The sequence below is a fragment of the Drosophila gunungcola genome, unplaced genomic scaffold, assembly GCF_025200985.1.
Source record: "Drosophila gunungcola strain Sukarami unplaced genomic scaffold, Dgunungcola_SK_2 000001F, whole genome shotgun sequence".
In the NCBI taxonomy this organism is placed as follows: Eukaryota; Metazoa; Arthropoda; class Insecta; order Diptera; family Drosophilidae; genus Drosophila; species Drosophila gunungcola.
In genome coordinates this window covers 15275194-15291425 of record NW_026453197.1, presented here as the reverse complement: position 1 = coordinate 15291425, position 16232 = coordinate 15275194, and the positions used below count along the sequence as shown (strand labels likewise).

Sequence of the window (16232 nt, the reverse complement as noted above, 5' to 3'; positions counted from 1 at the left end):
CAAAGGTCACTGCTCAACATTTTTTACGGCCTAGAGGAGATTGCGCCCCAACCCAAGCCGCCTGTGCCCCTGACAGTTTCTGGTTTTCTGTAAGAGGCAATGCATGTTGCCCTGTCAAACGCTCCGTTGAACTCGGATTCGGATACGGATTCGGAGTAGGCGCCGAAAGTGGCTTCCTCTCTGCGGCTTCCATTTGGACACCTTTGCCGGGACCTAACGGCGCGTTCACGCCACCAAATGCCGCAATGTCTGGCCCGGAAGTGGCGGGTCCAAGGATCATTAGGCAGTGTCAACAAGCGGATTGCCGGATTGGCTGACATCCAGAAATCGTACTCAAATTCAGGGTATATTGGCATGGAAATTACTCGGAAATTACGGAATCACTTGAATTTTTTTGTGGCTTTATTGATTTTTAAAAAAGTATGCTTAGACGCTAACTACTAACAAATTGTCCATTAACTAACGTAAATGTAATTAACCGTTTTTCGTGTATGACTCATAATTAAATACATATTACAATATTATTATTAATACTTTCACTTTCTGTACTGGTTGTGTAGTTGCTAGTAAATGCAGAAATATGAAATTGGTTTGATCAACACTCGTATTTGTTTTCGGCTTTTCTTTGTCGGTAGTTAGATGTAGGTTTCATTGTAGTTAATTAGTCTATTAGTTTTTTTCTTTTCATTTGTTCGCTCTACAATATCCATTAATTTAATCATAGAATTACAGAATTTAGTATGTACAAAATTATGTTACAGTAGAGTTTCCCCTTTACCTTTAATTTTCACCAAAGTTAGTTATGATTTTTTCCTCTTATTAAATTTCTACTTTTCTCTGCAAACTTTTGTGGCTGCGTGGGCTCGGTGGCAGCTTTCAGCGTTGGTTTCCAGGGTTTGCAGGTGCCACCTGCGTTGGTGGCAATCGGACACGTTCCCCTGTCGGTGGCACACAAAAGTTGCAACGCTCAACATTTTCTAGGAGGATGGGCAAAATTTCGGTTTAGTTTGGTTCAACTTACGTGCTAGAGAGTTAACGCCGTATTTATACAGGATTTTTAACTAATATGTAGCAAGTTTTATAAACTCTTTTTCATTGTAGTATGCCTAATGTACTCATATCATTTTAATTGTAGAACTATTCAGTGATTTCTCAGTTGGTTCAGTTGAATATCATCGAGAAGATGAGTTTTGAAAGGAAGACACAGAAAGATTTGCAAGAAGGTGGTCTGTAAAAGTTTTGTCTTCGATAGGTGAACGTCATTCCGTGGGTTTTTTTTAATAGGTTTTCAATTTAAATACAGAACATACAATAAATTATTTATCTTCATTATAAAGATAACATAGAAAAAACTATTACCTATATTAACAATAATTTTAAACTTGTTTAACCAGTTGAAAAACATTTGTAAAAAATATACAATTTAATATATTTTTTTTTTTCAAAAGAATAAGTTTTAAATATAAACGTAACGAAACTTTTAAAGCAATAATGCGTAACTAAAATATTTGTCCTTGTGCAAACGTTTAGAGATTCAGTTAGAAGAAGCAATTGAAGACAATCCCTATTTAAGCGCCTCAATATCTTATATGTGAAAAAACACCTAAAACCTTAAGTTAGTCTTGAATTCCACAGTAGCCACAGTACATACAATTTAACCCTAACCAGACACACGAATACCCAAAACACCTGTTTCGTTTAAAGGGTTTTCCCCGTCGAGCTTACAGCTGAAACATCATTTTAACTACAACTTAACTATTTATTTTTATAATACAACTTTGTCGACGCTGGGCAGGGGCATTAACCCGCTGGCACCGCCGCCGCCAGGACCTGCCCCACTGCCAGTTGCGACCACGGCAAGTACATCGCCCGGAATGCCTCCTCCTCCCAATGGCGACGATGATGAGGCTCCTGTTCCATCTGCACATCCTCCACCACCATCCGATGGGAGCTGCTTGGCTTTCGCCTTATCGTGCACGTACATGGCGGCCAGAGCATTGAAACGTGGACCCCAGTTCTGCAGATAGTTAAAGTCTTGATTCTCATCATCAGTGCCTGGAATTGGACAAGTGGGAGTAGCCAGTTAGAGGATTTCTTCGGTAAGTGCAAAATGGATGGTGGAAAAAGCCATCAAATTTATGTATTTGATTGAACTTAGAAACCTAATTTATACTTAACCCGATTTTGGTACGGGTTTTCCAAATCGAGGTCAAGTGGCGGTTTAAATTTAAACTTTTAAACTCGACTCATTCTTGGATAGATTTTTCATAGTTAAGACGTTAAGGAGCTACATTTTATTTATTTTAATTTGGTAGAGCTCTTATTTTAGAAATGTATAAACTGTATATTTTTTAATATTGCTTATGCATTTTTTTCGTGTTTTTGATACGCTAAAATTTATATATTGTTGACCTATATTGTGTGTACAAATACTTTGTAAATTACAAAATAAGGTTGAAAATTGTATATTTATTTATTTTGCTTATACATTTTCAAGACTTTTAGAACCATTATTTTCGTATTTTTGGCAAGCTAAAATAAGGTTTCAAATTTAAAATGTCTAAACGTTAAGCTAAAGTCATAGCTTTCAAAAGCAATCAAATATAATTTTAATTCTTGATGGAATAGCACTGTTTTAAAACATTCAAATTGTCTAATGCATTTAATATTATTTAAAAAAAAATAAAATGAGTTATTAATCTGCAAAATGATCTTATTAAAGGGACAAAAAAAAAACAGGCTTATGGCTCTGATGTCATTACAAAAATGTGTCAGAACTTAAAACTACTAAAATAATGATTGTGGACCTTGTTTGGAAGTGTCAAAGGAGCATTTTTGATGGCAATTTCCCAGATTTGTTTAAAGTGCGAAAGAGTGCCTTACCGGAGGCCAGCGAGCTCAGCGACTCGGCGATGCTGCCGCTGCCCTCGAAGGTGAAGTTGCGCAGGTCGTCGAAGGGCGGCGCGTTGTTGTCCTTGTCGATGCGCTGCTTGCGCTCCTCCATCAGATAGGCCACGTTCAGCTCCTGGCCAGGTGGCAGCAGCGTCATCACGGGGTCTAAGTGCAAACAACCGCCCAATTACTCGGCCAGTCCCACTCGGTCCCGTTTCTCGCCATGTTTACTCACAGATTATGGGCATCTTGCAGGCGGCGATGTCCGGCGGTCCTCCCTGGGCGCTGATTGGTATTTGCAGGGGCGTAATGTCGAAGGCGGTCATGTCGTCCTCGCCGCCGCCCTCGTCCTCGTAACTGATTACCGTCTCGCGGACATCCTTCTCCGGACCCGAGCGCTTCTTTTTCTTGGTCGTCTTACGTTTGCGGCTATAGAGCACGAAGATTAGGGCGAGAACTGAAAAATATATGGAATAAATATTAAAAAAGGGTTAGTTTATTTCAAGGAAAGGCTGTTCTCCAAATAAAAGAGAACATTTTAATTTTTCAAAGTTTTTTTATCAAGATATATATCGGGAATGTCACAGATGTGATTAAATCAGATTATTATCTTAACTTTTAATTATACTCAACCATATTTTTTTAAGAATTTCTTATCATCGATAAAAAAACACATCACTTTAAGTATTTATCGCATTATCCAAAGAATGTATTATTTTAATTTATTATTATTTATTTAATTACAAAGTTTATTTTCTTTTAGATGGTCTAAATAGTGTCATCTTTCGTATGCCATTTCATTAAATTATATCTATTAAGATAGTCCACTGTTTTTTCTCTCCTTCTCATTATCAAAACAGTCCTTTTTGCCCATTATGTCCGTTGTACTTTTTTTAAAGACACAAAAAACACTGAAATTGTGAACCAAAAACCTAAGCCAATGCTGGGAGTCTGTTGGGTGTCTGTTAACTGTCAGAGCCATAACAACAACTCCATTTACATTTAATGAAGGTAATTAAATGTAGGGGAAAATGTTGTTCTGTTTCGCTTTCGCATTCCCACACTTAGTGAATGAGAGCAAGCGGAAACTTTGTGCTTGTAGAAAGTAGGAGTGCTCTAAAGCTTAAAGACTTTATGAAATATAAAACAAATTCTATTGAACTATGGCTTTTTAATAATTGCTTTGTTAAAATGTTTATTAGCTCTGTGGTGCAAAAGTCAATAAGTTTATGTGCGGCAACAAATAAAGCATTCGAAATTTAAGAAGATAACGATTTCAAGGCGGCATCAAGTTGCCAACAATTACGAGAAATCAACTAGCCGGTGGAGAAATGTTTTATGCTTTTTCCTTATAAATGAACTTTGTGCCTGTCGTTGCGAAAGTCAGCTGGCAGTTATTGCAACTAATGAATCCGCTTAGCCCAGAAGAAATGCTGGGGTGGCAAATGCGAAGAAACATCCTTGGCTGACTTGTCGTTTTGGAGATGTCGAGCCAGAGTTTTAATTATTTTTACTTAGCTGTTTGCTTAACCCGACTCTCCGGCACAGTCAAGTTAATATTCCTGTCAACTGAAGCGCAAATGATAAAATGCAAGTCTGCGAGAGAGATTCTGGCAGTATTTTCATTTTTTGTTAAATGTCCTGTTTACCCGACAAACAGAAGGAGCGAAGGCTGGCAGTTCTCCGAGAACATGTTGCAGCGGTTGAGTGGAGGAAAACTTATTAATAACTTGATGCTACTTACGCAAACTAAAGTAAAAAGGCAAACGCAGAAAGGACACACAAACTTAACAAGTTTTCATGCAACAACGACTCGGGGACACTCGAATTGTGCATTTGGAATGTGAATGTTTTTGGCCGACTTGTAATCCGCTTAGCTGGCAAATGACTGTCAACTCCATAAACTCCACACCTCCCCAAAACCACCCCGGTTCGAGATGTCCTGTGTCTCTGGGAGCCGGAAAGTTTAATGCAACAATTACAGCATAAAGTTGCAACAGCAGTTAGAGACAAAACCCAAAGCCGCAACCGAGAACCGAATCGAACCGAAAATAGTTCACTGCCGGAGATCTCGGCCATGGCTTGAAGTGCATTAAATTTGTCTCTCGCCGCAGAAAGGAGCGAGAAAACTTTCTAAATTATCTTGCGCACAAGTTTTACTATTAATGTGCCCCCATCCAAAAACAACCAACAGAAATCTTCGATAATTCGCCCTAAAAGCGAAGCACACCAAATCTGTTTTCGAAACTTTCGTAAATAATAGATGAGCATTCTGTAAAGTTTTTTTTTCCGTTTTGACAGGTGAAAATAAATAATTAAAAGAGTACATTTTAAAAGTTAATCTGTGTATAAAGAATATCATAACACAAAAATAATTTAGAAATCAACTTAATTCCATTTGTTATAAATGTTTTCTTTAAAAAGATCAAAAATAGAAAATGTCTCTTTAAAGATTTACCTAATTCAGTTTAAAATAATAATTTTAACGCTTAATCGTGTTAAATAAATTTTTTGTGCCTGAGAAAAGTTATAAATTTAATTACCCATGAAACGTGCTTAAAAATCCAACTATGGAACAAAGCACTCAACTCAGTTATTGGTGTTACCAATTCGTTGGCTCAATTTGCACTAAAAATACTTTACAAAAGACCATTTTAAAGGCTGCAACCGGGAATAACGCTTACAATATTTTGCTAAGCAGGCCAGGGCCATCTGTTCATTCATCAACCTTTAATCAACATTACCTCCGCTCCGACCAGGAAAATAAAACAAGAAGTTGTCCGAAAAACTGCACAACAGCCAGAGGAGAACATCAAGTAACCTACATAAAAACTAGCAAAAACAAAGGCAAAAATATCCTGTAAGATGAACAATGCCGGACCGAAAGCTCTTTAACGGCCTTTGTTTGCACTTAGCTATAGCTGTACAGGACGAAGGACCCTGGTTTGGAATATCTTGTTGCTGGCCTGAACTTGCTGACCAGGTCAGCTTATCAAGGCAAGGGGGCGACTTTGTAGTTCCAGCTCCACTCGGACACTTGAAACTTTATACTAAAATACAGTTCAGCGATTCACGGATTACACAGCAGCCGCTCGGCAGACAGGGCATGCAAAAGCGTTGACTGTAAATAATGTTAGATAATTACTTAGTTTGTTTTTTTTCACCTCCCCCACCCAAAACTTTACGCCACTTGGCGGGGAATCAACACAAACCGAAGACAAGACTGCTGCTGTCAGATTTTATGTTTCGCTTCCTGAGATATTTTCACATCATAAAAAAGGGACGAGATGAAAGTGCTTTTGTTGGCTCGTCGTTTATTTATTGCGCCTATTTTGCGGTTTAGCGGTTTTATGGCCACTTCCAGCCTTTGTTTTTCCGCCCGCAGCCAACTGTGTAATTATCTGCCTTAGCATCGACTAATTAGCTTAGGCTTTCGCTTTTCCTTTCGCCTTTTGTTGTTGTCCCAGCTGCAACTTTGGCGCAAGTACTCATTAAATATGGCCAAAAATAAATGGCCTACAGTGTGCCAGAATTCACAAAGAGAAAGAGGGGCATAGAAAACCATTCCAGATTGGGCGCAAATGCTGCGCTAATTGAAAATCCCTTCTAATCCCAGACAAGCTGGCGAAACGAAAATAGATTGTCGCGCATTGCGTGCGAGGAAACGCATTTGCATGGGCCGGCTGCAAATAACGGGAGTGAAAAATAACCAAATGACCAAAGCCACTTAACACTCGTTCGCGAAATCCATTAAGTGCTCAGAATTTTGTTGAAATTTTATTCCATTTTCAGCGATTTTTTCAAGCAATAAAATGGCCCTAATTGGCTTAGGCAACGTAGTGAATGAACAACCAACTAAAAGTGGGATGAAACTGAATTGTCTCTATGGTAAATTTTCGATACGTTTTTGCAAAAAGGTTAAATTCAATTTTTTATGTATTTATTTATAGATTTAAGGGATTTTTAGCTTGCAAAATTTATTTTATTTTAGGCTTCTTAATTAGGAGAACGTGGAAGTTCGTAATCATTAAATAAAAAAGTTTTGCAATACTTTACAACAAATTACTTCTTTCTGTAAGTCTGAATTAATTCAGTTAATGCTAAATAGACCATTTAAAAAACAGCAACATTTAATTCCCATAAATTCTGAAAGGCATTTCACAAAGTGTTTCCTTAACTATTCCAACAATTTATACTACTTCTCCTGCCGACAACATGTAAACTTTCCTCCTCCTTTTTCCTCAGCTTAATTAGCCGCTATGCTAATATTTTTGTCCCCTTTTTTTTTAGCTAAACCAACAAATTGCCCCTGTCTGGGCATAAAAAAGTGTTACAAAAATAAAGCAACGAATACAGGATTTGTTGCCACTTTATGCTGTGCAAAATGCATGGGTCTACTCCATGTTATTTTTTTTTTAGCCCACACAGGGTCGCGACTGTCCAAGCAGATGTCAGTGTCGTCATATATTTTTTTTTGCTTTTTGGGGAGGTGGTTTTTTCCTGCAGCCCCCACAGCAAATTGCATTAATATGGGAAAAGAGGAACGGAATGGAGGGTTGGAGAGTTGGAACGCAAGCAATGTTGCTGCTTAAGCCGCTTAATTGTCACACATGAATGGGAAATTTTCGGAAGGAGCTTTGCAGGGCGCTTTGGGTTTTGGGGTTCTTCACTTGCGGTCGCCGCCGCTCGTACTTACTCAGTATGATAATCAGGCAAACGAAAATCGCCCCCAGGGCTCCCATGCTCAGCTTAAGGCGTTGGCCCTCCTGCACCAGCTCACAGTTCTCGCCCCAATAGCCCTCGGGGCAAATGCAGCGGTACCGGAGCCGGGGCTCCAGATTGATGCAGGTGGCTCCGTTCAGGCAGGGCAGGTCCAGGCACTCGTTCCTGTCCACACAGCCCTTGGTGTCCGAGGACATGATGCGACCCTCGCTGCAACTGAAACGAGACGGAACGAAAAAATCGGCGGACGGGAGAGTTATTACGAATTCAAAGGCGATTACGGCGCAGCATGGCAAATACATGCTGCCACAAAGATTTTCTCAGTTCTCTTTGCCCCTACACTCGGGAAAAAATCAAATAAAAAGGTAAAGTAATCGGAGGCGATTTATGAACGCTGTTTCAAATTAAAAAATAAATCTCTTATTTTTCGCCCTTTAAAAAAAAACGTATTATAGAATTTGTAAAGTGTATGTACCAACTTTAGATCTCTAAATTTTTTTTCCGAAATAAAAACTTTTTTTATTTTGGCCCAAAGTTGTGCAACCAAGGGATAGAGTAATTCCCCCATGAGCTGCGTCCCTCTCAAATATTTTTCGAAGCGCATTAAGGGCGTGAAGTTTTGGTTAGACACGAATCCCTGGACAATGTAGCGATGGGGAAATTAAAGCTTTAAGGGCGTAAAAAAGCAATATTTTAAATTTCGCACAATTTGCACATTTAAATTGAGAATTGAGAATTGTTCCAATTCGAGGGCAGCTCCTTGTCCGACATCTTTGGAGTCGCAAGTCCTGAGTGAGTGACACAAATTCCAGCCGAGCCACTGCGTTAACTGCTGCCCACAACTTGCTGGGAAATTGGGGCTAAAGTAAGCATAATTTATGACACGTCGCCACCTGAAGGCAAGGCGTGTGCCACTATTTAAATTTATCTCAAAAGAAGAAAGAAAAAAAGACCTCAAGGAGGCGAGCCTGGCGAACACGTGTTTTAAAAGCGGCAGCAGGCCCAGATGTTCCCGTTCCCGAAAGCAAATGGAGCGAGAAGCTCACAGCTGGGGGTGCTTAGTCTTCCCCTGAACGATGGTGGGGCTGGGGAACGACTAGGACATGATGCAGTGCCAGATTGGGTGTCCTTGCCGCCTGTCGTCGGCTCTCGAATGGAGTCACTCCGCAAAACTAATGATGTGGAAAATGTGCTCTGCTCTCGGGCCAGAGAACTGGGACTGCCATTGCCACCGCTACCATGGATGGCGACCCATCATCGATGAGGTGTTGCAGAGCCAGAGCAGAAGCTCCCGGATCAGGAGTCGTGCCCCAGATTCCCAGCCAGGCAAACATAGACATTTCTATGTGCAAACACTCGAAAAAAAGTACATTTTTTCAAGCTCTATAGTTAAACACGGAGAAAATCTTATTTGGGTTCCTAAACATTTTTTAAGCAAGAATTTTAGTAAGTTTGAATAATTTTGAGAAACGTTTAATGAGAAATATGTTTTTATTATATCTGGTTCTCTTTTTTCTTATTTCTATTGTATTGTTCAACGTCTCGGTAATATTTTTCTTAGTGAAACCTTCTATTTCTGCGGTGTCTGGCTTTGCATGAGCAAACGAAGACAGGCAATGACAATTGATATTATTTGGTTTTGCATTCGGAGTCAATTTGCTGTTTGGCATTGTCTGTGTGCCTGCAGCTGGATAATGGCAGGGATATTTTCTCGGAAATATGTATACCACTCCTAGGTCGCTTCCACCTTAATGGTTTTCTGATACATAAATTGATGTTTGCAAGTGATAACTTCCTTTGCCATATATGGTGTTTAAATTATGCAACATTTGTTCAAAAAATAGACTGTTGAATTCTACTTATCAGGAAATAATGAACGTATTTGTAGGTTTGTAATTTGTTTCGATTTAATTAGGTCTTTTGGCTTGCCATCAAAGGCAAACAAAGGGGCTGTAATTAAATCGGAAACCCAATAAATTACTATGCAACGCTCGCAAAGGAAGTGGAAGTGGTGGCCAGGAAGTCAAAATGAAAAGGCTGTACTTACGTGCACTCGTATTCGTTCCACAAGTCGACGCAGTCAAAGGGATCCGGGCAGATGACATTCGAGCAGGGCCTATTCGAGGGGCAGTTGCGTTCCAGATTCCGGGCCATCGTCGCCTGGCCCCACTGGGTGCCATTCATGGCCGGCGGCAGGGGCAGGTGTTTTCCATCCAACCTGCCGGCCGGAAAAGGGGCGGGGCAAAAGGAAAATTATGCATGAATGTCGGCAATCGAAGTGCACTAAAAATGTGTCCCTTTCCTGTTGTCTTTGATTAGCTGGACGCACTTGTACTCGCACTAACTTGAACAGCCTTGGCTTAAAAAGTTCTTTCTTTAATTTGAAAAGCCATCTAATGGCAAAGAGTTTAATTGCTGACTTTATTTATGTAAGGTCTGATTTACTTTAAGCTTACAATAAAAGCAAGCAAAATTCTCTATTTAAATGTATTAGTAAAATAACAAGACACGCGCATACTTTTGTTAGTTTGCAAAATGTGTACTGACGCCGTTTTATTTTTAGAGACTTTTTATATTTAGGGCTTAGTCAAATCATCATTATTATAATTTATCAGAAATATATGGTTAAGCAAGTTTAAGGATTTTAAAATGTTGTTAACATGTTTGTAGAAAAGTTGGTAGACGACTTAAGTTATTGTTCAAAGGTGTGTCTCAAAACAACGTTATTTTAAAATCAAAGTACAAATGTTTTTAGGTATAAAGTTGGTTTTTAATGTTTTTTTTTTAATAAACTTGATTTTCTATTTTGTATAATAAACTGTCAAATATTAGAATCGATATAATCAGTAACTGAAGTACTGAAATAAATTGTTTAAAAACGCATGTCTTTGCTTGAATTTGTTTTAAATTCGAAAGAGTAATAGAAAGTCCCAGCAAAGTGAAAGACTTAAAGCGGGACTAGCCCTCACCTGATGTCGTCCAGGCAGCTCCTTTGAAAGTCGGACTGCACCTCAAAGGTTTTGATGCCCGTATACTCGGCCTTGCCGCCCGCATAGACGCCCTCCTGCTTGTCGATGCTGAGCCACTGGTGGCCGGTGTAGTGGAAGGACTCGTTGTACCGCCTCGACTCCCCGCCATCCAGTTCCATTAGGGCCGCCGATCCATAGCGACTAACGCGAATCACATGCCATTGGCCATCGTTAACGGCGATGGCAGTCAGAGTCAGCAGTTGCTCCTCGTTTCGCAGTGAGTTCAGGTTGTAGCGGAACTGAAGGTGGCCCCTGCGGAGCTCCAGGATGGCGTACTCCCTGTGGTGTTGATCGCTAACCCGGAACAGTTCGCCACCCTGCTCCCGCGTTCGAAATCTCAGCTGCAGTTGTGTGGAAAATCGATCCGGCTCGAAGCTGAGGGCGAATTTCACATAACTCTGGGCCTTGAAAGTCGTTGGAATGGTGGGCACATTGCAGCCGGGACCCATCCAGCCCGGCTGACAATGGCACTTGGCCTGGACCAAACTGGCCACGCAATTTCCATGCTCCCAACAGCGGGCCGTGTGTTCGGTTTTCAGGCAGACTTCATCGGTTTGCGGACAGGCGGGAAAACTATTGCGGGCCAGGGCCGGAAAAGCCAGGTCATAGTGCTCAGAATTATGTATTACATTGCGTATACAGCCATCGAAGCCCTTGGAACTGAAGGCATACTGCCAGTTGTACAGCGTTTGATCGAAGTGCTGCCTATAGAGTCCGCCCAACTGAAGCGGCTGGTTTAGATTTAGGGACTCTGAGAATGGGGGTATCTGCCCCCTCGCCTGACACGCATTGTCATCGAATTCCGGCGGAGTGCCATCCTCCATTTCGGAGATCAGGGCCGTGCGGCAAAAGTCTACAACCATCCGCACGTTTTCGGAGTCCCAGAAAATATCCAAGCGATGCCAGACGCCATCGTCCAGGGTCTTCTTTGTTTTGACCCTTAGTTCCAGGGTACCCGAGCCGAAATCTACGAGAAGTCGCGGATAACCCTGTTCCAATTCGATGGCTATGAAGTCACTGACCACGGTTTCACCCGCTTTTGGTGGCACAATGGGTCCATTGTAGAGTATCAAGCCGTCGGCTGCCCGGGTGATGAACTCCAAACTGAGATGCGATTCCTGGCATTGCTGGAGTGGAGGATACCAGGCCCAACCGTTGCCGCGAAAACTCCGAGTGGACTGCTGGCATCGCGGACCATTGTACCCCAAGGGGCAGGCCACGCACTTCGGACCATTTCGGGTCTCCACACATCGGCCGCCATTGTAGCACAGATGCGACCTGCAATTGTGATCCTGATTGGTGAAGTTCCTGGCCCGACAAACGCACTGCGCGCTGATCTCCAAGCGAACTCCCACCAAGGCGGTGCGATTCACACTAACCGTGTAGGGCTTTTTGCCCAACTCAACCTTGGAGGTGCACGAAGTGGACCCACATTTTCCCCTGCCCTCATGCAAGCACTCGTTTATATTGACCATGGTGATGTTCAAGCCCACGTCCTTTTCAATTTCTTCCCGGTGCATTTGCACAACGCCATTCAAGCGAACTGCCTTGAAGTACGGCTGTTGCGTGGCAGAGCGGGCTGCAAAGTGAACATCGGTCAGGGGATAGGTAGAACCTTCCTTAAGTTGCACACTAAACACGTCCACATTATCGCGATCTGTGTACAACAATTCGGCCAATTTGTTACGGAACCTCTCCAGTTTAGAGGGCTCCACCTGATTTTTGACTGGGTTCCAGGTTCTCACGAAATCCTCATCGGTTATGTGAGCCAATCGCATGGAACCAGCTTGCTGCACCGCCTCTGCTGTTATGTCGCGCACTGTAACGCTTAGGTTGGCGGGGATATCCTCCTGACCATGCTCACGGTCGTAGACCTTGAACCTCAGCTGATAGCGACCTCTCCTCGTTCCCGCCCTCATTGTCAGAATTCCCGTATCCGTATCGAGCTTGAATCTTTGATGTTCCTGAACCTCCCAGTAGTATTTCTTGTCCGGAACATCCCAATCGTCGGGATCGTTGACGTAGACCCTGCCTATCTGCGTGTCCTGCGACTGTCCTTGGTAGTTATACACCAACACTGACTTGCTGCCCGGCTGCATTTTGTTGTCGTTCACATCGCCAATGGTCACGGTCAGAGTACTGGTGCCGGTCATCGCAGGAGCTCCATTGTCCTTGATCTCGATGGGAATGGCATAGGTCTTTTGGACCTCGCGGTCGAAAGGACGAAGGGATGAAATGATGGCCACGCCATTTCCACTGTCACCTCCTAAAAAGATAATTGAAAATTATTTGTATATTCAAAAGCACATAAATAAATTTCTGCTTAAAACATTTACACAACTAAGTTTGCCAGCATTTAAATGCATTTTAGTGCAATCGGCTAGTTGAAATCATTTACAGACTACATTTTCAAAATTCCATCGATCGACTTTCACATTCCAATACCATTCAACGCGAATCTGTTCCACTGCCTTTGGCCAAACTAACCAGAAAACGCTAAAATCAAACAACTTGCAATTCGAAACCGAACCACTTCACCACTGCCACTCTGTTCTTCGGCACTGCAACCAATTCAGTTCATTCATTCAAGGCAATTGCCACACAATCAAAGTCGAAATCAAACGCTAAACCAAACTGTGTTTGCATAGTAATGGTGATTGAATTATGTTTCAGACAATCAGCATCATCAGCATTGTTTGTGCCACAAAGTTAGTAACCGAAAAAAGCTCGGTAAAAGCCAACAGAGTGCAGGGAGAGATAGAGAAATCGTTCGGAAAATGCCAGAGAAACAGGGGAGCGGTGGAAATGTGGACAGAACCCAGCCTCAAGGCATCATCTCGGTTGATGCAGTTGACCATGTTCGGCCGGCTTTTGTTTTCATTGCGATTTGGTGTTCTCCTTTCATGGACTCTCCTTTAGAGTATATGCACGAAAGAAAAGGTTTTCAGTTTCAACTACATTTTCTGGGAATTTTTTTTAACTATGTCATTGCAAGAAAACTGCTTGAGGTAAGTCTCATATTGCCTGAACTACCTTGCCTTTACATTGGAAGTTGAAAGAAAACTCATAGAGCTTTAAGAATAAATCTCGAAATCCACACTCAAGGACTATGTTTAATTTCACTAATTTTAAAATTAAATATTGTCTTTCAAAATATTTAAATTTATTCCCAAACGATAAGCGTTTTTATAGAGTCAGCACGAAATACAACTCCGCTCTCAATCTTAATTTTCAATTTTTTTTCTGCTATCCCCTTTTGTAAAATGAAAATTAATCTACACTACGCCATCGTTGGGAGTTATTTGAAACAAAAACTCTGAACGAAAAACGCAAAAAAAAGAAAAACTTTCGAGAGCACCCCCAATAAAATCGATCAAATGAAAGAAAATTTGAGGTGTCACTTGAATGCTGTCGCTGACATTGACAGAAATTTTTTCAATTTTCTCGACCAGTTTTTCTGCTTTGCCAGTTTGAATTTCAGGGTTCATTTCTCATTTGTATTTGTGTGTCCCTCTGTTTTAGGTTCCATCCTCAATGATGTGTTTTTATCACTTTCTGTTCCTTTTATTTTGTGATTTTTTGCCGACCTGGCACGTGTTTGAGTTTCAAGGGTCTCTCCCGTAAACGAAAGCCCATAGCGCTTAGGGGTATCAATATAAATAATTGATTTTCAAATACAGAATTAATTGTTTCCCCATAAACAAATTCAGATTTTAAATAAATAATAAAAATAGGTCGGCTATTGATATTAATTTGCATAATTACTTAAATGATATGCGTAATTGGTATAAATTGCTGCAACATATCTCATTGAATGCATTTTTAATCAAGCAAATGCATTAAATATGTTCAGCATTTTATTTGGTAATTTTTCCAAGTGTTGGCGATTATTTCTCATTAGGTTTTTTGCTTTGCACCAGTGTGACAGATGTTGGGCTTAGTGAGCGTTTAAATATATTTTGCATCATTAATTATGCAATGCGATTCGCCCTCGGCTATAGTTCGTACACGTGTTTGCGATTGCGATTAACATTTAACTATTTTTTATTGGCACCAGTAGTTGAGTTGCAGCAAAGTGGTAATGGAGTTGAAATTATTAAATTAAATTTGTATTTTGAATAATTAAATGTTCGTTAACTCTGTATTTTAAATAATTAAGTGTTCGTTTACCTTTTTTCAAAGCAAAATAAGCTATCAATTATTGCTTTACTCTATCGTTATATAGGTGATTATACTTACTGCGATCGTACTCCACTTTAAAGCCCGCTCTTATTTCATCGCTGGCCAAGGGATCCAGTCGAAAAGTAAAGGGTCCGCCATTTCCCCTTTGCCGATCATCTGCATCATTGGCTGCCACCTCCACAATTTTTTTCCCGGAAACATTTTCCGGCAAAGTCGGCTTATAGTCCTGCGCGAAGGACGGTGCATTATCATTCACATCCTTAACTATCACGGTTAGGGTTGCAGTTGCGGTTCGAGCAGGGTTGCCATCGTCAATTGCGAGTATTTGAATGTGATGACGATCCAGGGTTTCCCTATCCAACGGTCTTTGTATGCTCACCGCTCCCTTATCACTTATGGCAAACTGTCTTCTTCGATTCGTGGAGCGAACTATTTTGTAAATCACCTTGGAGTGGCCACCCTGATCGGCATCACTGGCCTTGAACTGCTCCAAAACAGTTCCCACTTTCGTGTCCTCATAGATGGAAACTTCAATGTGCTCGCGATCGAATTTCGGCACATTGTCGTTGATATCCCGCAGCTTCACAACCACCCAGGAGTAGGCCACGTGGTACTTATCACTTCCACTGGGTCCATCGTCGCCCTTGTCGTTCACCTGAATGCGAAACCGGAAACCACTGCTTTGCAGCGGATCCTCGTAGTCTAGAGGCTGAATGATTTTCAGTGAGCCCGTGCCATCGCCATTGCGCACCATCGCAAATTTGTCCGCACCGAAACCACTGTTCGCCACCACCTTGTACTGGAACGTGTTCGTCTCGTCCTCGTCCTGAACGGTCACCGTGAGAATGGGCGTCTCCGGGATGTAAGTGCCATTCGTTTCGTCCACCTCCGTGAACCACTCGTCCTTCGTGAACTGCGGCGGCATGTCGTTGAGGTCCTTGACGCGAATCGAGGCGGTGCCGGTTCCTGCAAATTGAGCCAGCAAACAGAACAGAACAGACAGAGTGCATCAGATGGGAGTCGATTAAACCCAGATGCAGTGGGAGAAATTAGAAGAGGAACTCTAAACAAAATTTATTTATGTACTTGATAATTTATTTGCCTAACCAAAAATATGTTTTTTTTCTGGTTTTTCTTTTACTCGCTACTGCCCAATAAAAATCAATATTTTTTTAAAAATTTCCCATAAATGCCTAGTAATAAAAACAAAAAACTGATTTAAAAATACTTTATATGTGGAATACTTTTTTTCTAGGGTAAACTTTGTAAGCTTAAATTATGTAATTTCAATGCCAAATCTATAAATTTCAACAGACTTATGGTGTCAATCGGATAAGGCTAAGCGAGTTTAGATACAAATGCCAGCCTCTGGGCTTATGAAAGCATATTAGAAATACCCACAGCAAT

General features: G+C 41.2%; 1 protein-coding gene across 6 annotated transcripts in view; it reads right to left on the bottom strand.

Moving 5' to 3' along the window:
* Positions 1 to 401: 401 nt before the first annotated feature.
* The window catches only part of LOC128263064 (putative neural-cadherin 2), a 119247-nt gene continuing 103416 nt past the window's right edge, over positions 402 to 16232 (bottom strand). For all 6 annotated transcript variants that reach the window (XM_052997725.1, XM_052997727.1, XM_052997730.1 and 3 more), the window contains 7 exons: positions 14883 to 15791; positions 10584 to 12909; positions 9662 to 9832; positions 7589 to 7830; positions 3128 to 3349; positions 2884 to 3057; positions 402 to 2055 (listed from right to left, as the gene is read on the bottom strand). In XM_052997725.1, the coding sequence (XP_052853685.1) occupies positions 1766 to 2055; positions 2884 to 3057; positions 3128 to 3349; positions 7589 to 7830; positions 9662 to 9832; positions 10584 to 12909; positions 14883 to 15791 (4334 nt within the window). In that variant the 3' untranslated portion in view covers positions 402 to 1765. The remainder of the gene's footprint in view (positions 2056 to 2883; positions 3058 to 3127; positions 3350 to 7588; positions 7831 to 9661; positions 9833 to 10583; positions 12910 to 14882; positions 15792 to 16232) is intronic.